This window comes from Lytechinus pictus, chromosome 1 (assembly GCF_037042905.1).
Source record: "Lytechinus pictus isolate F3 Inbred chromosome 1, Lp3.0, whole genome shotgun sequence".
Taxonomy (NCBI): Eukaryota; Metazoa; Echinodermata; class Echinoidea; order Temnopleuroida; family Toxopneustidae; genus Lytechinus; species Lytechinus pictus.
This window is the reverse complement of record NC_087245.1, coordinates 7,662,437-7,688,438: the sequence shown is the minus strand read 5'-3', so window position 1 is coordinate 7,688,438 and position 26,002 is coordinate 7,662,437. Positions and strand designations below refer to the sequence as shown.

Sequence of the window (26,002 nt, the reverse complement as noted above, 5' to 3'; positions counted from 1 at the left end):
TTATATTATATTATAATTATGTTATCTTACTATATATTACATTAAAAAAAACATTTTTTCATAACTTTATGAAACATGATTTGCTCAGGGCCGATGTCTTCATTGTTCCTGGTGCTCGCATTGTCTGTTTAACTAGATATAATTAGATCAAATATTTTTTCGGAATTCTATAGTTTTCAAGTATATTTGTGAAACGTGACGTTGTCAAATCAAGTCAATATACACCAAATATATTTTCTCGCACTTCGAGGTATTATTGTTTTATGTAGTGACATATGCTTCTTTTTCATGACTACTTAAAGTGATCGCCCCATTTTAAGGTCTTGATATAAAATATTTCCTGTCTGTGCTTACGTTCGCATTAAAGGATTGGTGAGATATGTCTGCTCTTTATGAATTCCTAAAATCAGTCCTAAAAATGTCTCTTTTTCTGATCTGAATATCAAAATTTTCAGCTCGCGCTTCGCACTCGCATCATTTGGTTAGTGAAATAAGTATGGTCTTAGTGAATTCCTACAAACAAGCTGTAGAATGCCCCTCTTCAGGTCTGAATTTCCTATATTTTCAGCTCGCGCTCGCAATATTTGATTAGTGAGATGCGTATGATAATCATGATTACAATGACTACAAAAAGTGCTTCATGTATATTTAGATGTAATTCTAATTAACCAAATCAGCAAGCGCTTGGCACTCGCATTAGATGGCTATGGTGAGAGATGTATACTCTTAATGGATTCCTAAAATGTAGTTCTTAAAATGTCACTGTTTGGGGTCAATATATACAAAAATTTCAGCTTGCGCTTCGAGCTGGTATTGTTTGTATAGCGAGACCGGTAAGTAACATGATTACAAAAATTTGCTTATAACGTCCCTTTCTAGGTCTGAATATCAAAAATGTTCAGTTCGCGCTCGCATTATTTGATCAATCCGTTTAATGGCACTGTCCTTAAAATATCTCTATTCGGTCAGTATACCTGGTAACTGAGCGCGCTTCGCGCGCTCATTAAGTGACTCAAAACTTCTGCTGGTGCCCCCAATGCCGTGACTCACGGTACGCCACTGTTTCATGTTATAACTTATAAAAAAAGAAATGGGATGACATCATAAGCCCACCATATTGCATATTGGCGGTGTGCATAACCATTTTCACGAAATTATTTATGTCTAAACTTTAAAATTCAATAACTTCGTTATTTGTTATCAGATTTGGAAGAATTTTTCATCGCTTAGGGTTATGGTCCCTATGTATTAAGATTCGAGACCGCACACCCCTGAAATCAAGTGCACCCAGGCCTCTTTCATCAAGACATTGATGAAATACAGCATTCTTTTTTTTGGACGTGGATATTAATATGTCATGTAGGTAACAGAAAAATGAATAAACTTATAGGTATTGAATCGAATTTGATTGCTATATTCATATTGCGTTGTCGATTGACATTCATTTGAATTCGATTTTTTTTTGTGGCGGTTCCATATCTCTCTCGATTATAAAGTAATCATGAAAGAAATGCGACCATATACGTTGAAGGGCTCATCATCATGTGATGGGTCTGCATGATACGTTTATTGACAAAACCATTGACAAGAATCAATAGTTTTACATAATCAATAATCTACCAAGGCATACACCATTCCTGTGAAGTTTGAAGTCAGAAAATAATATTTTTGAGTTCATTTATCAAAATGGCCGAACAAAATGTAAATCATGAATATCAGGAAATTATTTAACTTATCAATTTGAAGGTGATAATGCTGATGAGGATATTGCCGAATCAAAGAACTATGCATTTAGGATTCGATATGTTCTTTGTTGCCAAGCAAAGATGTATTTGCTCTGACGCCTGTATCGATCAACGTCTACTATTCTTTTGTAAGGACCTGTCCCTCTTTTAAAACCAAATCGATTTTGAGTACCACCAAGGAAAGTGTTAGACTCCCATTGCATGCTACGCAACAATGATGCCATCACTTGAGTCGATATCAATAAGTCTTTCATAGGAGTGTTGCTGATATCAACCACTGGACGGCAAGGAACTAGGTTGATACAAGAGCGGGAGCAATTACAGCTAGATTTGCCTGCTGAAATTCACCAGAAGATTACTAAAGAATCTTCGAGTCATGATGAGACCAGCAGGATTTATACTGCTCCTGATCGTGGCGTGTTTCTTCTTAACTTTGGGGAAGGTTTCTGCCGATGAACGTTCCCCAAAGAAGAAGCCGAATCGCAACGATGATGTCCTTTTTGATCGCGCGAGGATCGTGAGTTGTTCGGGAAACGAGACCATCTCGATGTCTGCTGGCGACTACGAATGGATTACCTCGCACGAAAGCGACGATGATGCCCCATACCCAAATAACTTACAGTGTATTTGGATTATAGAAGCACCAAATAACTATCGTGTGGCCTTACTCGTAGATTATTTCGCTCTTGAATTCGATTATGATTACCTTTATGTCGGTGAGTAAAATACAATGGGGTCCGGGGAAAATGTTCTCTGCTATATAATGCCACAATGGAGAACTTGCACATTATTTTGAATATCAATATATCTTTCTATGCTTCATGGTTCTGCAATGAATAAAGAAGGGGAAAGAAAGGAGGAAAAAGAAGAGGAAAAAATAAGAAGAGGGAGACGAGTGAATAAAATAAGGTCAGGGAAAGTCTTGGAAAATGATTAAAAAAAATATTTAATGTCAGTATATTAAATTTTCGCTCGCGCTTCGCGCTCGCATTGCATGTTCGATGAGATACACATCTTGCTCAATAGGCTGATATGTAGCTTAAAATATCAAGTTTTGAAGTCAATATACAAAGCATATTTCAGCTCGGACATCGAGCTTTCATCATTTTGTTTGATTTACAAATTTATTTGTTAAAGTGCTCTGTAAAATGTCCGTTTTATGTTGTGAATATAATTTGCAGCTTTTTGCGATGTGCGCTTGCATTATTTGATTTGCCAAGTAGGCCTACATATTGTCTTTGTTTATTCCATAAAATTCTTTATATATCAATTATATAACAAACTAGTTAAAATCCCCCTTTTATGACAGTTTATCAAAAATTTCGTCTCGCGATTTGCGCTCGCATTAATTTTTACAAATATATCAACTCATGAATCCTATTCATCATTACAAAAGTGCTTAAAATATCAGGTTTTCAGGCCTCAATGTCAACAAATTTCACTCACTCATTAGGCTTATTACATTAATAAATATGATAATAAAATTTACATGAATTCCTAATAACTAAATTGCCCCTTTTTCAGAAAGGAATATCCACAAGTTTCATATCACGCTTAGGAAGAGGAATAGGAAGATAGTCATAATTTTCATATGATTAGAAAATGTCCTTAGGCCTAGAATGTCCAGGTCCTAGGTCAAAATGATAATAAAATATCAGCTCGCGCTTCGCACTCGCGTCATTTATTAAGTGTTATCCACATCCACTTCATAATTCCCCTATACAGTGCTTAAGATCGTGCTTAAATTCACACTTTTCATACCGGATCAAATGTTTTCAGCTCGCGCTTCGCGCTCGCATTATTTATTTTCATAATAAAAAATGAAATGTATTCAGAATGCCCAGATTCTCTCTAACTCTAAAACACGCGCACACATGTTTATTGAATACGCAGCTTGATCTTTATTCAAAACGTGCTAAAATAATCCAGTTTCAGATCAGAACATCAAATTTTTCTGCTGGCGCTTTGCGCTCGCATCATTAATGTAGGAAGATACCAAATTACCCATCCTTTTTCATGATTTACAAAACATGAATAGGGTGTCAAATTTTTAGGTCTGAAATCTCATTTTTACCGCTCGCGCTACCCGCTAGCACCAATTGTTTGGTTATTCACCTATACCGTTAACGATTACAAAAAGTGCTTAGAATGACCATTTTTTAGGTCGGAATGTCAAAAATTTTCAGCTCGCGCTTCGCGCTCGCATCATTTAATATTTAAAATATGCATAGTGTTCAGGTTTACAAACATTGCCCAGAATTTTTAATTTTCAGGACAAAATCACAGGAAACTCAAAAATGGGGCTTATGAGATTATTACACTTTTATGTTGCTTTATAAGAATAAAGCTAAGAAATGACTGTAAGGACATGGGCGTTTTGCCCCCCCCCCCCATTTTTGACGAGCAAGAAAAAAAAAGAGAAAAGGAAAGGGATAAGAAAGAAATATAGGACTATTTGTTTCCAAGTGTTATGTAAAAATCTATCACAAATGTCAAAAAAAAATTTGCACGCTCGCTTCGCTCGCAATTTCTTATTAATTTTGCGCAATACGCCGTATCAAGCCCCCCGATTTTTTAAAATCTCATTTCGCCACTGGGACAACCCCTTCAAAGAAACAAACAAAAATCAACTATGAGCGGCCGATCGGGGAAAATATGGGTGAAAAAAAATTCGGCCCCCCCCCCTATTGGCGGGAGCTGGATCCGCCCCTGAAATCCAAGTACTTTTCACCAATCTTAGCACATAGATACTTTGGCACTTGAATATTCCAAATGTGTAAAAATTAACTTGGGTCCATGTGCTTGATTTTTGGCTATATAGCTTCAAAGTTCACCCAAATGGATGTTCTTAAGAATTTGGCATTTTTAGACCTCACGAGATCACTACAATGAGTTTAAACCTCTAAGTCAAAATCCATACAAATTTCATCAAATTTCGCAGTATAGTTAATAATTGTATCCTTAAGATGGAGAATCTATTTATATTACTATTTGATTGCTGTTTTAGGTCTAACAGCACTGTCAGTTGTAAAAAATGATGTGAAAGATAACAAAAACCCAATCTCAAAAATGTGAAAATTTCAATAACAAATTCAGAAGTACAATAAATGCTGCACTTTATTCAAAACTCATGTCACTTTCACCAAACTTTGCAAAGTTGTAGAGGAAGGTATATCTAAGATGTACAAACAAAATATGGGTTCATGAGCTTGTTTTCAAACTATCAGCAATTTTATTAGAGCAAATGTGCTTTTTAAAACACCCCAAAACGCGCCAAAAGTTTTGCATCTATGTGAGGAAAAATTCCAAACCACTCTACCATTTATTTAATCTCGGGGCATAGAGATGTATACTAATGTATACATCTCTATGTCTCGGGGTCATATCACCGAACTAGTTCTAGTTCAGTGGGTCATATTCGTCATACTTTGCAGCACTACAGAGTAAAGTGTTTTTTTTAATTGTAGAGGGATTTAAAAAAAATGGTCCATGGAAAAATTCCAGTTTATTAGCTTCATAAAATAACACATCGGATCTGCTGTTAGAGTGCAGATAATGAAAAAAAGAATAAAAAATCAGCTCATACCTAGAGCTGATTAATCACCTGTTCATCCATTTTGACGTCAGCGCGCAGAATGTAAAAATATGCACGGATCATGAAGCACATAATAACTGTGGAACGTCCTGAAAGAACAAGTCCACCCCAACCATAAGTTGATTTGAATAAAAAAAAGAATAACCAAACTAGCATAACGCTGAAAATATCGTCAAAATCGGAGGTAAAATAAGAAAGTTATTACATTTTAAAGTTTCGCTTAATTTCACAAAAGTTATATGCACATAATGGTCGGTATGCAGTTGAGAAGACTGATGACGTCATCCACTCACAATTTCTTTTGTATTTTATTATATGAAATATTAAAATTTTCTCCTCATTTTCAAGTGAAACAAAGATTAATTCCTCCCTGAACATGTGGAATTTGATAATTTAATACTATATGGTCAAGTTGGTCCTTACTGTCAAATCTGTAAAAATAATGAAATATTGTATAATTTAAAAAAAGACAAAAGAAATAGTGAGTGATGGACATCATCGACTGTCTAATTTGCATGTCACTGAGATGTGCATAATAACTGTTTAACCTGTTTTGTGAAAAATAAGCGAAACTTTAAAATGTCATAACTTTCTTATTTAACATCAGATTTTGATAATTTTTTTTAGCGAATTGTTAGTTTTATTTTTTTCTATTTATTCAAATCATCATTTTTCTGGGGTGTTTTTGGACTTTAAAGATATCGATGTCATTTTGGAAAACCCCCTAAAGTATATATTGTCATCACGAATATGCAAAACTATCAGTGATTGTGTGAATGTTTTGAAAAGTTGCAATTGTATGTTTAGTGGATGCACTTTGCGATTTCACATAAAATAAAATGATAATTTTGATCGGGATGTTAACAATAATAAAAATAATGACTACTTATGTATTTTTGATATAAAAACAACTCTAATTTGATTTCATTACATGTATTGCTTTCCATTTCACAATGTTGTACATAATATAATAACCATGACACAACGAACTAAAGAATATTACAGGACACAAGTATAGAATTGATAAACACAATTCAAAAATTAAGATACGTGTTAAAATTTCCTTTTTAAATAAGACTAAATTGTACCTAAAGAGGATCCATTTTTTTTTAGATGGCGGGGGGGGGGGGGCAAGATCAAGAATCAACATTCCAAAGGCACTCGATCACACAAAACAAACAAACTCTCATACACACACACACATATATATATATATATATATAAAATATTGAATATTTTTAGCAATGTTTGTGATCCTGAACAAGATGCGTATATAACTAAATATTTACTGCAAGCGCGAGCTGAAAAATGTTGTCACCCCGACCTAAGAACTGGACATTCTAGCTACTTTTTGTAATCATGAACAAGATAGGTATATAACTAAACAATTGATGCGAGCGCGAAGCGCGACCGGGAAAAATGAGTTTTAGACCTTAAAATGGGACACTTTTTCATGCGGGCGCGTCGTGGTCTAGTGGTTCTTACTCTTGCCTGTCAAACAGAGGGCCGTGGGTTCGAATCCTAGCCATGGCGTGTTTTCCTTCAGCAAGAAATTTATCCACACTGTGCTGCACTCGACCCAGGTGAGGTGAATTGGTACCCGGCAGGATTAATTGCTTGAATGCTTGAGCGCCTAGGCAGCCATAATAGCAGGGCCCGCTGGGAGAACAGTTTTCAGAACTGAAGTTGGCTACCCTGGGTAAATATACCGCTATTATTATCAGTGGCGTACCGTGGGTCACGGCATTGGGGGGCACCAGCAAAAATGTTGAGTCACTTAGTTGCTGGGTATACTGACCTAATAGATACATTTTAAGTACAGTGCATTAAACGGATATGTATGTCACTGATCAAATAATGCGAGCGCGAAGCGCGAGCTGAAAATTTTTGATATTCAGACCCAAAAAGGGACATTATAAGCAAATTTTTGTAATCATGATACGTACCTGTCTCGCTAAACAATGCGAGCGCGAAGCGCGAGCTTTAATTTTTGTATATTTTGACCCCATACAGGGATATTTTTTTTAAAGGAATCCATTAAAAGTAAACATATCTCTCCATAGTCATTTAATGCGAGTGTCAAGCGTCTGCTGATTTTGTTAAAATTACATCTAAACACACGAAAATCTTTTTGTAGTCGTAATCATGATTATCATACGCATCTCACTAATCAAATATTGCGAGCGCGAGCTGAATATTTAGGAAATTCAGACCTGAAGAGGGGCATTCTAAGGCTTGTTTGTAGGAATTCACTAAGACCATACGTATTTTACTAACCGAATGATGCGAGCGCGAAGCGCGAGCTGAACATTTTTTTATATTCAGATTTAGCTTAGAAAAAGGGACATTTTAAGGACTGATTTTAGAAATTCATGATGAGCAGGCATATATTATCAATCCACTAATGCGAACGTAAGCACGGACAGGAAATTTGTTATATTAAGTCCTTAAAATGGGGCAATCACTTTAAGTAGTCATGAAAAAGAAGCATACGTCACTACATAAAACAATAATAACTCGAAGTGCGAGGAAATATATTTGGTGTATATTGACTTGAAAACGGGAGGTTTTAGTACAGCGGGATTATATATCTCGTTAAACAGACAATGCGAGCACCAGGAACAATGAAAACATAGGCCCTGAGCAAATTGTTTCATAAAGTTATGAAAAATGTTTTTTTTATGCAATATAACATAATTATTATTATAATGAACAATAATTTCTTCTTTCCCGCTACGTTTCTCTTCATTTCTCCATCTTTTTCTCCTTTTTCCTTTTTTTTTTTTTTTTTTTTTTTTGGGGGGGGGGGGAGGGGCACATGCCCCCCCGTAGTTACGCCACTGATTATTATTATTATGTTTTGTAACTCATGAAAAGGATGGGTAATTGGGTATTTCCTACATTAATAATGGGAGCGCGAAAGTGGATTATTCAAGCAGGTTTTAAAGGGATGGTCCGAGCTGAAAGTATTTATAGCTTAATAAATAGAGTAGAATTCACTGAGCAAAATGCCGAAAATTTCATCAAAATCGGATAACAAATAACAAAGTTATTGAATCTTAAAGTTTAGCAATATTTTTTTTAAACAGTCGTCATGAATATTCATTAGGTGGGCTGATGATGTCACATTCCCCACTTGTTCTTTTGTATTTTATTATATGAAATTAGATTTATTCTTTTTTTTTCCTCCAATAACTAGAAAACTTGGATTGACAACTGATTTAGTGCATTATATATTTATTGCTGCAACTTATTTCATTATAAGGGAGACATATTATTCACACAAGTATAAAATAATGAAAAAAACTATGATTTTATGTAATAACATAAGAAAACGGAAAGTGTGGATGTGACATCATCAGCCCACCTAATGAATATTCATGACGACCTTTTTTCACAAAATATTGCCAAACTTTAAACTTCAATAACTTTATTTGTTATCCGATTTTGATGAAATTTTCGGCATTTTGCTCAGCGAATTCTACTCTATGTATTAAGATATAAATATTTTTAGCCCGGACCATCCCTTTAAATTAAGAACAAGCTGTGTATCTCAATAAACATGCGTGCGCGTGTTTTAGATTTAGACCTAGAATCTGGGCATTCTAAATATATTTCTTTGATTATGAAAATCAATAATGCGAGCGCGAAGCGCGAGCTGAAAAAGGTGGTATTCCGATCCGAAAAAAGGGTAAATTTAAGCATTATTTCAAGCACTGTGTAGGTAAATTGTGAAGTGGTTACGGTGAGCATTTAATAAAAGGTGCGAGCGCGAAGCGCGAGCTGAATTTTTTTTGAAAAATTATCTTTGACCTAGGATCGTGACATTTTAAGGACATTTTGTCATAATATAAAAAATAATGACTACTTTCCTATTCATCTTCCTATTCTCGAGATGAACTCGTCGATATTCCATTCTGAAAAAAGGGACAATATCATTATTAGGAATTCATGGATATTATTATCTCATTCATATATCTAATAAGCCTTATAAGGGCGCGAAATTTGTTGATATTAAGATCTGAAAAATGGATACTGTAAGCACTTTTTTAATCATGAATAGGATGCATGGGTACATATGATTTTTTTTTCAACAATGCGAGCGCAAATCGCGTACCGAAATTTATGATAAAACTGTCATGAAAAGGGGAATTTTAAGAAGTTTTTTTTAAATCAACTTAGAGGTATACATAACTCACCTGGATCCGCCTATTAAAAGAGCGTTTGCCATTTTCTTGTTTATTCATTGGCAAAAAAGAATGCCTATATATTGAAATTCATGCGTAAATGTACCTTAACAAGTTCCAATGATAGATGAAATCATTTCCCGCGCGGAGCGCGCGGAAAATCTTAATTTTGTATCGTACTATAAATGTAAAATACTAATTTTATACTGTATTTGGTTAATTTGCCAATTTCTGTGTAACTTTATAGTTTTATTTTATTTTTGCACTTACGGAATTATAGGGGGGGGGGGACAAAACGCTATGCTTGCCGCCCCCAATATTTTCGGTGGTGGGGCGATAGCCTACCCCCCCGGATTGACGCCTCTGCTACAGAGGGATTATCTGTTGATGACCATAACGCAACCTTTCGTAAAAGCATCCCCCTTCTCGAAAGGTTGCTTTAAAGGCACCATTCCGAGGGGGGGGGGGGATTTCCCTCGAATGGTTGGGTCAGCGCACACGTACATGGATGTAAAAATGACATTGCGCACCGTACCACAAAGCAACGCAACACTTCAAGATGCCTATACACGAAGGTTGCTCTAAATACGTTGAAATTAAAAGCAAACACAAACACTGAGTGGTACCTTCACTTTTGTCAGATTAGAATTTTAATCTCACTCCAACTCATATTGTTGAACATGAAACCTTTAGACGTGAAAATAGATGAAAGAATATCTATCAGTTTTTTAAACAAAGCGGAAAAGAAGAGAAAAAGGAAGATTAATATTCATGAAGAAATATAAGAAAATAAATTGTATTGGTCAATAGTTAAATATAAATGAAATTTTTAGATTCTGATTCAGTCATATTTTGGTGTTTATTTCTGATTTACATTAGTTTTTAACGTGATTTTATTCTTGTCAATCATCTATATCGAGCATTTTGTGAATGAAAATTATTATAAGGCCTATGAGCAATATGATAACACACGCAAAAAAGAAAGACTTAATTTTTTTTCTTCTAAACCTCAGGTAACGGTGACGAGCCAGGAGACCCAGATGGTGAATTGACAGGGACTTTAAGACGAGGCACGAGGTTTATTTCCGATGGTCGTACCATGTGGGCAGCTTTCATTACAGATGAAAGCGTGCGCGATCTCGGCTTCGGTTTCAACATCACTGTCGTTCACAAGTCGGGTAAGCTACTTCCACCGGGTACTTTCACTGGTGTGTGTGTGTGGGGGGGGGGGGGGGGCATAGGCGGAAATCTCTCCCCAAAGGGGCTGGAAAATTTGACAAGCAAGCACAAAAAAAAAAGGTTAGGTCTATCACCCCAAATGTCAGGTCATTTCGACCAATATAAATTTGACAAGCAAGCAAGCCAAAAAAAAAATTAATAAAGGTTTTCACCCGAAAAGTAAGGTCATCTCGTCCAAAATAAACGTTTTATTTCGATTTTGAATGATGCATTTCTTTCCATCATAACAGACCAAAAACAGAGGGGGACATTTGATATTGCGTCCCCCTACTATTTTGGGTAGGGGGACGCGTCCCCCTGGGATTCTTTCCGCCCATGGGGGGGGGGGGGGTGGTTTGACAATGGAAGGGGGGATACTGCATGGGTATCACTCGATTCACGGTAATTTTTTTTGTCTCTTTTTCCCCCTTTCATTTTCACCTCTGTTCTGCTTAAATCTTGATTTGTTATTATGATTTAAGATTAGTATTGTTCTTTTATTAATGGTATTTTTCCTTTAGAAATTTAATCTTGGCATCTGGGTATCCGGAAGTATTTAATGAAAGTTGTCACTACTTAGTGAATTATTTTAGTGTAATCCTTTGTTTAGATTGCGTTTTGCGCTCGTATCAATTATTTAGTGAGATCTGGATTTATTGGCAAAGTGCTAGAATTTCCATGTATTGAGGTGTGAATATCAACAGTTTTTAGCTTGCGCTTCGCGCGCTCAATTTTTATTATTTCGACCATACACTCCCTCAGAATTGATCGCTTCGCTCCTCGCAAAGGTTGAGCCCCAAACCTTTTACTCATTCTGCCATTGCTTCATTAGACAGACTGATTATGGGGTCTTAGTGATTAAGAAAAATGCAATTCTTATCATTCCAGTCTGTATTGTTACAATAATCTGATTTATTGTTTTTGTTTTTAATAGGACTACTGCTTTCCTTTAAACCCCTAAATTGCCAACAACATTCTATTTGTCCAGTAATTGGGCCTACTGTCAAATATCTAATTAATGAACTAATTATCTGTACATTATATAATTCGTAACCTGTTTAAAAAAATGCGGGTTTATGTTTCAGTTTTCATTATGTATGTTTGAGACCATAATATTAAATAATCCGAGACACTTTGTCTTATTGAATACTATCAGCCCAAATAACGAAAGTATTTCTGATTTTCCCCACCCCAAAACACAGCTTATTTTTGGTCAATTTCCAATTCACGTTGAAATTGAAATTGAAACTGTATTTACCACAATCTTCATAAAAAATATACAAATCAAGAAGTACAGTGTATGAATATTTCAATAAAATACATAACACAAATGAGTATATTTAAGAATAGTGGAAGGATCACTGAAAAGTTACAAGGAACTTATAAATTAGTGATCCTGAAATTAACACAATACAACACAATTGAAAAACAAACGCAGTAAGGAAATACAGAACAAACAAACATAATATGTATACAATTGTATCTATATCAGTATTACTATTAGACTTTCTGCATTAAATGTATTTTTAAATGTCTTTTAAAGCTTTGAAGGGTTTTGCACTGCTTAATATTTTGAGGGAGCTTATTCCAAATAATGGGACCCCTACATAAAAATATATTGTTTGAGAAAGAATAATGACCATATATTGCACGAGTATCAGCTGAATTTCTAGTATTATATCTATGTATATCTCTATTGTTTTGAAAATGTTGTCAAATTAGGCAAAAGGTTGTTATAATAGGAATACATAAAAACAGATAATTGAAAATCATGTAGTAAAGAAATTGGGAGTATATTTAATTTCAAGAAAAGAGGTCTGCTATGACTTAGAAAGGGTTTATGGCATATTATACGAACTGCTCTCTTTTGAAGAAGAAAGATGCGGTTCAGTAAGTGTTGCTTGCATGATCCCCAAATAATATTGCAATAAGATATGTAAAGTAAAAATCAATGAATTATACAATGTAAGAAGAATATTTTGTGGTAAAATGTCTTTCAGTTTGTTTACTCATTATTCCTATTGTTCTGGAAACTTTCCTTAAAACCTCAGAAATGTGTGTCATCCATTTTAAATCCTTGTCTATATACTAATTCCTAAAAATTGTGTTGTATTACATGATGAATTAAGTTGCCATTAATATGTATATTTACTTCTTTTGTTTTGCACTATTTTTCGGTGAATTGAACAGCATCACATGGGTCTTTTCATAATTAAGTTGTAATTTATTCGCTTCAACCCATTTTCTAACCTTTGAAAGTTCAGAGTTAAAGTTTTGAGTAAGACATTTCACATCACTGTGTTTATAAAATATATTGGTGTCGTCTGCAAATAACAAACAATTTAATAGTGGAGATACTGAATTTAAATCATTGATGTAAACAAAAAAAAGTATGGGACCGAGGATTGATCCTTGCGGAATACCGCAAGAAACAGTTTGATAATTAGAGTTTTTATAATTGTACACGGTTAATTGTTTGCGGTTACTCAAATAACTTAAATAAGTTTAAAGTAACACCACGGATTCCATAATGAGTATTTTGTGATTTATGGAGTCAAATGCTTTTTTTAAAGTCCAAGAACAGTCCAATAATAATCTCTTTGTTTTCAATTGCTTTTGACACTTTCATTAAAATATCTAAGATAGCATGATGAGTGGAATGTCCAGCTCTGAAACCAAACTGATTATTACAAAGAATTCTGTTTTTATCAAGAAAGTTTTGAAGTCGTGTATAGATGCATCTTTCAAAATTTTTACGTTCACCGTCCACATCGTTTGTTTAAGCATTTTAAATCTTGTTTCAATTTTATCAGTTTCTTGAACCTTCTAATTTTTGTAGATGTGATGACTTGTGAAAACGAGCAGAAAATCATTGAAGATGACCTGTGTGATGGTATTGTCAACTGTGAAGATTTGAGTGATGAAACAGACTGTGGTGGTAAGTCTAAATTTTCTATGCACTCCATACGACGTTGTAATTTTGCTAAGCTATTAAACATTTTATAGTGTCTAATTTTGTATTCCATCTATGTGTGTATGTTGTGATGTATGTGTGTGTGTATGTATGTATGTATGTATATATGTATATATATAATATTGAATGACTGTTTTTCAACATGTGTATAACCGATAAGCAACTGTATGTTATCAAAATGCCATGGAAGTTGCACATATTTCCCGCACCTTCGCCACGTGGAGCGTTGTTATTGGTTGAAGTATTTGGGCGCGACTTGGATGAATTGTAACGGAAATTACAAACACTGCTCAGAATACTAATTTGTCTGCAACTAGTGATGTTATAATACCCCCGAATTACAACGCAAACTATAACAAAATCAAAGTTAGAACAGTTAGGCAGTGGCGGCACCAAGGAAAAGGGCATGGGGCCCCTAGTGGCCCCATGCCCTTTTCTTTGATGCCCTGGTGCGGCTCCGTTGCCTCTACAAAATATGAAGTTAAAATTGTAAATAGTAGGGTTTTTTTCTTGTCAACCCTAACTATCCCCAACGTATTCTTTTGCTCCCCACTTGCTACACCTTATATGGTGACACCCCCTGTACTTAGGGCTTATAGTAACAGTTCTCATGCAGAATAAGTCCGAGGTCAATTTACTTATTTCATATCCAATTCAGATTGTGATGATTTCTCCTGTGCGAACGACATATGTATCTCTGACGATCTGGTATGCGATGGCGTCAATGACTGTATCGATTTCTCGGATGAAACAGACTGCCGTAAGTAGAGATTATTCGTTATTTGGGGGTTCGATAAGATTGGTTGCCCTTATAATACAATTCATATAAATAATAATAATGATAGAAGTGGTAGTAGTAGTATAGTAGTAGTAGTAGTAGTAGTAGTAGTAGTAAGAGGATGAGGAGTTAAAATAATAATAATGATGATGATGATAATGACAATAATAATGATAATAATAATATATTGTTTTATTCATTCATCATTATTTGTTATTATAATTATTATTATTGCTTTATCATTAGACTTGTATCGAGTCAAATCCATTCTGTTGAATATTCGAGGCGCTTTTCAAGAAATTTTAAAGGATATTAAGAAATGACCAGAAATGTTTGTAGGTGTTTTTTTTTAAGTGTTAGAAGTTGAACATTTTTTAATGTCTAAGAAACGCGGTTCCATAACTTAGAGGATGAGTGCAACTGTGCATGGACAAAATGATATCCCACAGCAGGGCCCTGGGAACGATTTTTAAAAAGTGCAGTTGCTGATGTAAATTTGAAAACCCCAAAAACAAAACAAACAACAAAGCAAAAACACAAACAATCAAACAAACAAAAAAAGGTTTCCACGACATAATGGAAATCAACTTGCTCCCGAGAAATTTGGAAAAAAAAGTTTCACACAAAATAAAGGTCATTTTGGTTAAATTTTTCCATATCTTCCAAAATACCTGGGGTTGCTGCCTATGGAGAATTGGAGAATATATACCTGTATACGCAGCACCCCGAGGAAAATTTTGGGAGTTCTTCAGCACGCCCGCTTCCCAGGGCCATGTCCCCCAGGTTTTAGAAACAAAAGAACTGGAAGTGGAGGAACGTAAGGATCTTGAAGGGTTGTAGCATTAATTAAATTAGGTACAGCTGCGGAGAAGAAACATACACACAGTGGAAAGTAATTTAGAAAAAAAATCTTTGAAATAATACGTTGTTTCACAAACAGGGAGCCACTTTAAGGATTGCACAATGCGCCCAGTGGATAGATACGATGCGAGCGGCAGCATTTTTAAGTTTCTGAAGTTTTAATAACTGATTCTGGGGAAGATTAAAGAAAGAGAATGAGCAAAATCGAAACGGGAGGAAATTATGTACTAATTCTTGTGTGGCATGTCGAGACAGGTATTTCCGAATAAACCCGATATTTTGTAAATAATTGTAAATATCAACCATAATTAGCACGTTTTGTAGTCCTTTGATCTGAGTTAAAGAAAATTACAAGTAGTCTGGATAAATGAGGTACTTTATGCCACCTTAACAGAACTTGTTGCATTCTAGCTAAATAGATCTAAAGAGATTTGTCCAACCCACAAAACCTGTGGTACTCCGCAAGAGAGAGAGACACAGCATCAGACTTGCAACCAACCATACAAACATCTGATGAGAGATATGACTAATTCCTATTAAAGCTTCACCCTTGACACAAAGTGAACTATCCTTTGTATATGATACGATTTAGCCATGTAATAGGTCCACAACAGTAACAATTTAAAATGTTTGAACAGTTATACATGCATTGTAAAAGCATTGAAATACAACTAATTTCCATGGTCAAACTTATAGCTCAGTCAGAGGACCGGGAAGACCGATTACGTCACTTGAAACTCTTTTGGGCATTTTCATCAAGGTAAAAGGGAATTAATCGCGAGACCGATTGGGAACAGCTATTTTCATTGTGCTGATAGGAATTAAAGAAATATAATAATACGCACTGCACGGAAGCTTCATTTAAAAAAGTAATAACAATTTCAAACCAACTTTAATATTATCATTGTATACAGCCCTCTGTAAAAAGTTCAACCACAAACAATGCTCTGCACGGCTCGGCTACAAGAAATCGTACTTCCCCAACACCTTTTCCCCATCTCGGAGGAACGCCAAACGATGGTATCGGATCATGCGACGCATTGGCAACTGCCATGAGATGTTCCTTACGGCAGCTTGTAGTTCGCTCTTCCCTCAGTGCACTTCTGGTTCCTCAACCGTCCCAAGGATGTGTAGGTCTCTTTGCTATGAGATAGAAGAGAATTGTCGACAGGATTACGAGACTCTTGTTGATGCAGAGTGGCCGGTAGAATGCCACACTTTCAGTGATGAGAACCCAGATGACGATGGATATTTCTGCGATGGACCTGAAGGAGGTGGGTTTTGGAGATCAATGTCGAAGATTTGTTTTTCTTCCTTTATAAGTCTCGACATGAGAAGAGCTGCGATGGCATGCGACTGTACAAGGTTTAAAACCTTAACTAAAAGTCTAATCTGTCTTCTTTACGGCGTGGGGTTATATACATAATAAGAATAAAATGTTCATAATGTTGTAAGATGTAATTACGCTAATATAAATAAATGTCTGGCATTCATCGGACCTGTCAAGAAACCAATGAAGGTTATTACCATTTTCTTTTGTGATAGATTTTGCTGGTGAAGGATCTTGTGGTGAACGTCCATCATTCAACCGAGTGGTTGGGGGTGTTGATGCCACCTATGGAGAGTGGCCATTCATTGGCTCCTTACGCAGCCGTCGAAATCACGTCTGTGGAGCTACTTTAATCCATGAAGGATGGGCTGTTACTGCAGCACATTGTGTGTAAGTAAAACCAGAGGGAGCCTTTCAAAAACATTTGCCGTCTTTATTGACGAGTATCATATCTTACAGCTTTACTTGGTAATTGGCATAAAAATATGGGTGTCCAGAACTGTATGTTACTAATTATGTTCAGATGACAATTTTCTTGAAATGGTTCTCAAGATGATCATTTGCAGGCGACACATATAAGTTGCTATAAACACATATCAATAGCACTGTCTGAGCTTCAGGGCAGTGGCGTAGCTACGGGGGGGCCTGGGGGGGCACGTGCCCCCCCTGAGATTTGGTGTGCCCCCCCAGGTGCCCCCCCTGAAAAAATTGGCAGAGCAAAAAAAAAAGGGAGAAGAAGAAAGAAAAAAGGAAAAGAAGAAAAGAAAAAAGGAAAAGAAGAAGAAAGACAGAAGAAAAAAGGAAGAGGAAAATAAGAGGAGGAAGACGAGTGAATGAAATAATGTGAGGGGAAGACTTGCAATTTAAAAAAAAATCTTTTCATGTTACTGTATAAAATTTTTGCTGGCGCTTCGCGCCTGAATTGCCTGTTGGATGGGTTTCATATCTTGCTCAATAGGCTGATATGGAGCAAGTTTTGAAGTCAATATGCAAAACATATTTTAGCTCGGACATCGAGCTTTCACTCTTTTTTTTTTCATTTACAAATTTAAGTGCTCTGTAAAATGTCCGTTTTATGGTCTACATATCAGCATTTTAAGCTCTCGCTGCGTGGTCACATTGTTTGATTTGCCAAGTTCATATTGTCTACGTGTATTCCATAATGTTCCATTAAACAAATGTATTCAGAATGCCCAGATTCTAGGTCTTAATCTAAAACATGCGCGATAGCCTGCATGTTCTTTGTTTAAAATGTACTTAAATTATCCAGTTTCACATCAGAATATCAATAATTGTCTGCTCACCCTTCACGATCGCATTATTAATGATACCCAGTTGACTATATCGTATTTATGACTTACAAAATATGAATAGAGTGTCTCGCTTTTAGGTCTAAAATCTCAATTTTCTTCCTCTCGCGCTTCGCGCTCGCATCAATTGCAAGCGCGAATTTAATTACATACCTATCCCATTTATTAATACAAAAAGTGCTTAGAATGACCATTTTTTAGGTCGGAATGTCAAAAAATTTGCTCGCGCTTCGCGCTCGCATTATTGAAATATATACCATCTTCGTGGGTAACTGTAAGCATTCATTAACAGGTCCCTTTTCTATAATGCTAGAAAAGTTGATAAAAATTTCTGATCGCGCTTGGCGTTCGCAGTAACCATCTAGTTACATACGAATCTTGTTCAGGATCACACATAACATTGCCCAGAAAATTAAATTTTCAGGAAAAAATACATTAAAGTAAAAAAAAAAAAAATCGCTCGCGCTTCGCGCTCGCACTTTTTATAAGGCTTATGAGATTATTTCATATTTATGTTGTTTTATAAGAATAAAACTAAGAAGTGACTGATATAGGTGAAGATAATTTCGGGCCCCGTCCCCTATTGGCGAAAGTCGGATCCGCCCTTGTGGACACATACACACACACCGGAAAAATGGCTGGTGCCCCCCCTGAAAAAGCAAGGACCCCCCAGTGCCCCCCCGGGAAAAAATCCTAGCTACGCCACTGCTTCAGGGATGATAAATAGAAGTAAACTGAAAAATATTATTCTTTAATTCAACCACAGAGATGAACTGTATAATTTGGCATCTTCCCAATTAAAACACATGTAGCCAAGATAGATGATACATGACAATCAATCGACACAAATGATTGGGCGAATGTGAAGCTACTAAAATTCAATATCAAATGAATATCACCCGGAATATATATATATATATTTACATATTACACAATTGTTTTATTTTGTTTGATTTTGTTTTGTTTCCGTTGCATGCTTGTTTAGATTGTGTTTCTGTTGCATGACATCCTTATTTTCGTTATTTATATTCTTTTGTGTCCCTCAAAGCCCTGAGGAAGACCGGTTACACGGTCGAAAGCTTGGCCTAATAAAGGAGTTAGACAATATTGCTGTCTTGCAGCCTCTCTCTCTTTTCCAAAGTCACACTTTATATACAGTGCGTCCCACAAAAAACGAAACCGAGATTATCGATGATTTATCATAACTTAATCACAAATACAATAGACAAATGACCTACCATTGTAAAGCTTAGAATCTCCTCTTTCATCTGAAATTACTTATATTATTTCTCATTCACGCATGAGTGAGCAAAAACAATTTGAAGAGGGGATACCAAAAAGTCATTTGGCGGGCTGTATCTGGGTTTCAAAAAGAAAACCACATTTTTAAAAAGTTCACTATCTGCTCTTTAATTTGATACCTCAATTACAGAAAATGGTCAAGAAATAACAAAGTTCTGGTTATTTGAAATAAGGCTTGAATTTCAATAATTTCATAAAATGAAGAGGTTTTACAGGCTAGCGTTCAAACTCACTCGACACTCCGTTTTGTTGACGATCAGCCATGCATCAAGTCTTTTGTTAACCATGCGATAGCTTCTGTGAGAAACCGGCGAAAACACGTTTATTTTATGAAATTATGGAAATACAAGCATTGCTTCGAGGGAACATAATTTTTTTACTTCTTGACCATTTTTTGTGATTAAGGTATCAAATAAAAGAGCAGACATTGAACTTTTTAGGCATGTGATTTTCTTTTTGAAATTCAGATACCCCCGCCAAATGAGTTTTTGGGATCCTTTCTTCAAATTGTTTTTGCTCACTCATGCGTTACAATGGTAGGTCATTTGTCTATTGTATTTGTGATTAAAGGGGAATCCAGCCTTGGCCATAAAATGTTGTGTTGGGAAGGAAAAAATAAATTAAACAGAATGGTGAAAGTTTGAAAGAAATCGGACAAGCAATAAGAAAGTTATAGCTGCTTCAAAATTGAGATCACTAATAGCATGTAGATTTCAAATTGGCAACTGGGTAAGTAAATTATGACCAGGGGCAAGGACAACTTTCCCATAGGCCATGTACTTTATTATCAGGGATTTGTGGTTTTCTCCTAAGTACCCATTCCCCTGGGGCAGTAATCTAAATATAACCCAGGTAGTATATTGTTTTATATCCTCATGAAAGAAAAATATAATTTGAAATAAAACTTTTGGGAAAAATGACATTTTAGCCATAATATGTATTGGGAGTACATGGAAGAGTAGTCCTTGCCTTACATCACTATGACATCCCATATGCGGCCAATTTGAAGTCTCCATGGGTATAGTGATTACCAATATTTACAACTTTTAGAAATTCATAACTTTCTTGTTGTTTGTCCAATATTGTTCAAACTTTCACCTATCAACTTGTCTGATTTATCTTTTTCTTATAAAAACAAGTTTTTATTTGGGTTGGATTCCCCTTTAAGTTATGATAAATCATCGCTTAATCTCAGTTTCGTTTTTTCTGGGACGCACTGTATATATATATATATATATATAGATATATATATGCTGCCCATTAGTCTTTTTCCTGTCACCTTGGATTCTAAATAGTGGATAAGTCCCGGGATAATCCATCTGTTGTAATTAATGTATAGTCTATAGATATGTAGAAGATAATAATCCATACTTTGATATAATGCAGCGGAGCTTTCAGTTCCATAACCCTTGGTGATCTGGAGTTGGACAGTGAGAGTCGTGCAAGCTTTGAAACTGACATCGAGGATCAGATCGGACATGAATGGTATGATGATGACTCCACCGATTACGACTACGCTATGCTCAAACTGGCGGAAGGTGCACCAATCGGGAACTACATCCAACCAGCGTGTTTAGCTGAGTCACAGAGGGAACAGGATGCCTACAGAAACTGCTACATCGTCGGTTGGGGAACTACACATGAGGGCAAGTATCATCGGCCTTAATCGGAAGGACCAAACGTGTTATATGAAAGGGAATATTTCGAATGGTTAACAAACTTTACTCTGGGAGTCACTTACATTCCGGGATTAAAATAAAAAAAGTTCCCTTTATGATTTGAGTGATATTCTTCTTTCCTAACCTGGCCAGAAGTGATGTCACCCCCTGTCACACATGGATGATGACTGTTCACCTTGCCTAAGGACATCGCCTTCTGTCCGATATTCATATTCGATTTGTACGAACCAACATCAGTTATATATTTAAAAAAAAACTGTTCAAAACGTCAGCTTTTGAGTGCACATGTTTCCTGGCGAATGGAGACAGATCGTAAAGTGGATGTGTTGTTTTGTTTTGCAGCACATGTATAAGAAGGGGGGGGGGGGGTGGGGTGTAATGCCACTACAGAGAACAATCAAAGAGCAAAGTATCATAGATACCATAACTAATCATACAAATTGGTAATTGAATTATTTTAGGTAATTTTACAAAGTTTGATTTTCATTGACCATTTACAACTTCTTTTATTTCAATAACTTCCTTTTTACCCTATAGTTTACCCCGTAATGAATAATTCTTGAATATGAAAACTAACGCTTATACATACATGCATTTGAACATTTAGACTCTCATTCATAGGCCTACTTGTAAATTGTTGAGTACATGCAGGAAAATTCATTCAAAACGTGCTCAAAACCTAATACTTAAAAGCGATGCATACATGTAGGAGTACCATATTGCAAGCTGAAACTTTAAAAATAACAATTTTTTTTCTTCGTTCCAATTACTAGATGGGGACGTAGCAAACACATTACAGAAAGCCCATGTAAAGTTGCTTGATTTCGATGAGTGTAATGCTGCATACGACTGGGAATTGGATGACAGAATTCATATTTGTGCAGGATATATGGTTGGTGGCATTGATACGTGTCAGGTATGAGATGATTTAAATGCATTTCTTTCTAAATTGATTGACATAGAAGATGTTTGGTCTTGTTGGTAGAACATTGTTATATGAAGATCAAATATCTCATGCTTTATCTAAGGGAAGGGACATTGCTTGTACTGTAATAAGTACTTATTAAACTATAATTTATGTTTTTGCCATAGACAGAATGTTTTTTTTTTCAAAACTGCTGAATTAAAAGGATGGTCCAGGCTGAAGATATATCTATCTCAATAAATGGAGTAAAATTCACAGCGCAAAATGCTGAAAATTTGATCAAAATCGGACAACAAATAACAAAGTTATTGAATTTTAAAGATGTACATTATTCCGGTGAAACAGTTCTAGCCATGTCGTCATGATTGAATATTCATTAGGTGGGCTGATGATGTCATATCCTCACTTGTTCTTTTGTATTCTATTATATGAAATTAGGTTTATTCCAAACATTTCTACCAAGAACTAAAACAATTGTATTGGCAACTGATTAAGTGCATTAGTTATTCATTGCCACAACTTATTTCATCATAACAGAGAACATCATTTACACATGTATGAAAAAATTAAACATTTATGATTTCATGTAATAACATAAGAAAAAAGAATTCGGGGATGTGTCATCAGCCCACCTAATGAATATTCATGACGATGTGCATATAACTGTTTTCACAAAATATTTATAAACTCTAAAATTCAATAACTTTGTTATTTGTTATCTGATTTTGATGAAATTTTCAGCATTTTGCTCAGTGAATTTTACTCTATTTATTTAGATACAAATATTTTCAGCCCGGACCATCCCTTTAAGCGAGACAAATGAAATTTTCATAGAAGTTAGAACATGAAGTGAACTTTTATATTCCTGTACATTTAATTGAGAATACTATATATTTTGGAATTAGTTCAGCCCGATGTCAGAGGGACATTTTGGGGAGAACGCGCCGTATATAACAACAGGACTGTAAATGGATTCAGTTCCTCAGAGATAACAAATAATCTTCTATAGACAGGTCTAAACTCTAAAGTGAATAAAACAACAACAACTCATCCTTTCCCTCATTTTGATTTAATTTATCTCTGTCTGACTATTTCATTTTTTTCTTTCACACAGGGTGACAGCGGTGGACCGTTGATATGCGAGGGTAGTGATGGACGTCAACACCTTGTAGGTATTACAAGCTTCGGATATGGGTGTGCTCGTCGGGGCTACCCTGGAGTATATGCCCGTGTTTCTACTGCTACTGAATGGATGAGAGGTGTTATGGAACGATACAGACCGCGAGATTAATTAAAATAATTAATGAATTCTTAGAATTCTTAATAAAAAGCAGAAATTTATTATAATCCCCCCCCCCCGATGAAACGATTGAGCATGTGCCTTCCATGTACTTTTTAGAGGCGTCACTACCTAGACACTTAAAGAATTGCTTAATTATTTCTGGAGCATATTCTCACTTCCTAAAACAATCATGGAATTTGCTACTAGTATTTAAAAGTTTAGCAAAGAATTTCTAACTCCACAATCTTGTTTCCCATTCAATGGATTGTGGCTAAGCTAGCAGCTCTCTTAAATAATTTAATATAGGAACCAAACACAACTGAAAAATTATTCACAACTTATAACCCATTAAACGTGCAAATTATTCAAGGTTATTTTGACTGTGTTGGGACATGTGTGTGAATTTGTTTTTCACTCGCGTTTGATCAAAATGTTTATGCTAGAGGTCCGTGGGCCGACAATCCCCCCCCCCACAATGTTGATAAAAAAAAAAACTCTTGCATAAGTATGTCATACCACCAAATTATAGGGTATGATCATTTGCTGTGATACTACACCAACGTTAACGTATTCAATAAATATTTTGTGTACATAATTGATGATGAGTGTGAGACAATGGTCCCTTCTCCCTGTGTATGCTGTAAAATTCTGGAACAACCAAGGAAACAAATTAAGGAGAACAAGAAGGAAATGGGAGGAAGAGGAGAGGAGGGGAAGGAGGAGAAAGGGGGAATAACAAATGAAAAGAATTCAATAAGGAGGAAGGGGAAAACAAGAAGAAAAACAAAATGAGGATACACAGAGGTGTAAAAAGAAGAGTAAAATATGTAAGAGGAGTATGGCAGAATGAAAAGAATTGATCAAGGGAAATGAATAGTAGAAATGAATGAAATCCACATGAGCATGGCCAGAGAGTGCTGGGGAAAACTTGATTGAAATCATTATATAATTATCTTGTATACAAATTTCAATATTTTTTGTAATAACGATTTACATTTGTACTTTGTATGCTGTAAAGGAAAAAAAATTTTAGAGTGCAAAGATAGAATGAAAATAAAATGCTTTATATCATATTTGAAAATGTATTTGAAACATATATATTGATATTGACAAGATTGCTAGTGTTACATATATGTCAAATATCTTGATGTGCCGTGAAAATAAAATATTTTAGAGTACAAACTACATGAATTTTCTTTACATTTTTTATTTTTAAGTCTAAGAATAGAAAAACATAATTTAAGGGAAGTTTAAAAAAAAGATAGCAGAAAGATAGAGAGAGATAGAGTGGGGGTGGGCAAGGGAGAGTGGGTGGAGGAAATGAAATAAAAATATGTTGAGAATCAAACCACAAGGACAAACAAAAATTTCTTCTTTCAAAACGAAGACTTACTACCTTCAATGCTAAGTCTACGCACACAAAAAATTAAGTTGAATAAATATATAAAGAAAGCAAACGGGCACAAAAATCTATGAAAATTTCATTAGAATCTAATGTGAAATAAGAATGAAATTTGACATTTTTGCTTATTTCCAAATAGTTATATGTACATCCGTTCAGTATGCATATGAGAGAGCTAATGATATAACACTCTGTTTCCTCTGTATGTTATTAATATTATATGATAAATTACCCCCAATCACAACAAATTATAAAAGTGATGTTCCATGATAAAAAGTTGTACATCATTGGATAAAAAACAGAGTACATGTATTTCATATTCCTACAATAAAATACAATATCTTAGGAAAATGAGTGAGAATTTATTGGCTGCCTCAATTGCATTCTCATGTCTAGCATTTGTACAACTTAAAAAAAGAAAAACTTTAAAATGCTGAGTTTTATGTTTACATCTGATTTTTATGAAGTCTTCAGTGTTATTTATGATTGTTTGAAATTTTCTCTATTTATTCAAATCAATTTTTTTTTTGGGGTGGACTTCACCTTTAAATGTAAAGAATTTCAGATAAGTACAATGTAAGATGAAAGGGATAGTATTTTCATGGAACTCCTTGTTAAATAAAAATGAAGGGTTAATAATGAATAATAATAAGAAAACAGAAAAGAAGTTTGTGGTAGAAATCATTTTTTAATCTGGAATTCAGAAAATCCTCACCAAATCTGATTGATTTTACTGGCTTCTGAACTTTGCATGTCTTACAGACTGAAAAAAAACAAAGGCTGTCATAAATATGTTTCATTTTGTTTATTTAATAAATATTTACATTAAGTTGATAGAATATGATGCAAACTAAGATTAAATACATTCATCTGACTCCAATGCCCATTAACATGGAATATGCAATTGGTACAATGGGGGTGGTGCTGAGAAGGCTGATTTTTTTTTAACAACCAAACTCACTTTTTCTGAACACTTTTGAGTGAGTAAAATGATGGAGTTAAAAAACTATATACTCTATCATGGGTTTATCAACAAAAAAAGAAGTAAAATCGGCCATAAGTTGGACGTCATTTGCTTGAAATTATGATGCTGGAGAGGGGGGGGGGGGGTATTTTTAGGGATATTTTACAGGTGTCGAGTCTGAGCAAACCCTGATCACTACATATAACTACTAGTAGTATCCAGTTTAAATAGACAAGTAATTCTTAGAGAACGAAGAGCTACGAAGGCTCAACTGATTGGAAGTTTGAGTGTATCTCTTCATGTTGCAAGGCATTACTCAGGGCCCATAAAGCTTAGCCCATGAAGCTTAGCAACTGATTGAGGGATTGACGTTGACAATACATAAACCAATGTAATCAATTGTAGAAAGCAGTCCCATGATCCATTGCTGAGCTTTTTAATACAGCTGTG

General features: G+C 35.2%; 1 protein-coding gene across 1 annotated transcript; it reads left to right on the top strand.

Annotated features, from left to right (window-relative positions):
* Positions 1-1,522: 1,522 nt before the first annotated feature.
* On the top strand, positions 1,523-24,371 carry LOC129256764 (atrial natriuretic peptide-converting enzyme-like). Its single transcript, XM_054894935.2, has 9 exons — positions 1,523-2,461; positions 10,541-10,705; positions 13,585-13,683; positions 14,378-14,479; positions 16,273-16,632; positions 16,904-17,078; positions 20,687-20,946; positions 21,753-21,895; positions 23,019-24,371. The coding sequence occupies exons 1-9, from the start codon at positions 2,122-2,124 to the stop codon at positions 23,193-23,195; spliced, it is 1,821 nt and encodes a 606-aa protein (XP_054750910.1). The 5' UTR covers positions 1,523-2,121; the 3' UTR covers positions 23,196-24,371.
* The last annotated feature ends 1,631 nt before the right edge of the window (positions 24,372-26,002 follow it).

Bases quoted from the DNA above. Each gene is read 5' to 3' on its own strand.
- LOC129256764 (XM_054894935.2), top strand. From the start codon at position 2,122: ATGATGAGACCAGCAGGATTTATACTGCTCCTGATCGTGGCGTGTTTC. The intron at 2,462-10,540 runs GTGAGTAAAATA...TCTAAACCTCAG, and splicing joins TTATGATTACCTTTATGTCG to GTAACGGTGACGAGCCAGGA. The intron at 17,079-20,686 runs GTAAGTAAAACC...GATATAATGCAG, and splicing joins GTTACTGCAGCACATTGTGT to CGGAGCTTTCAGTTCCATAA.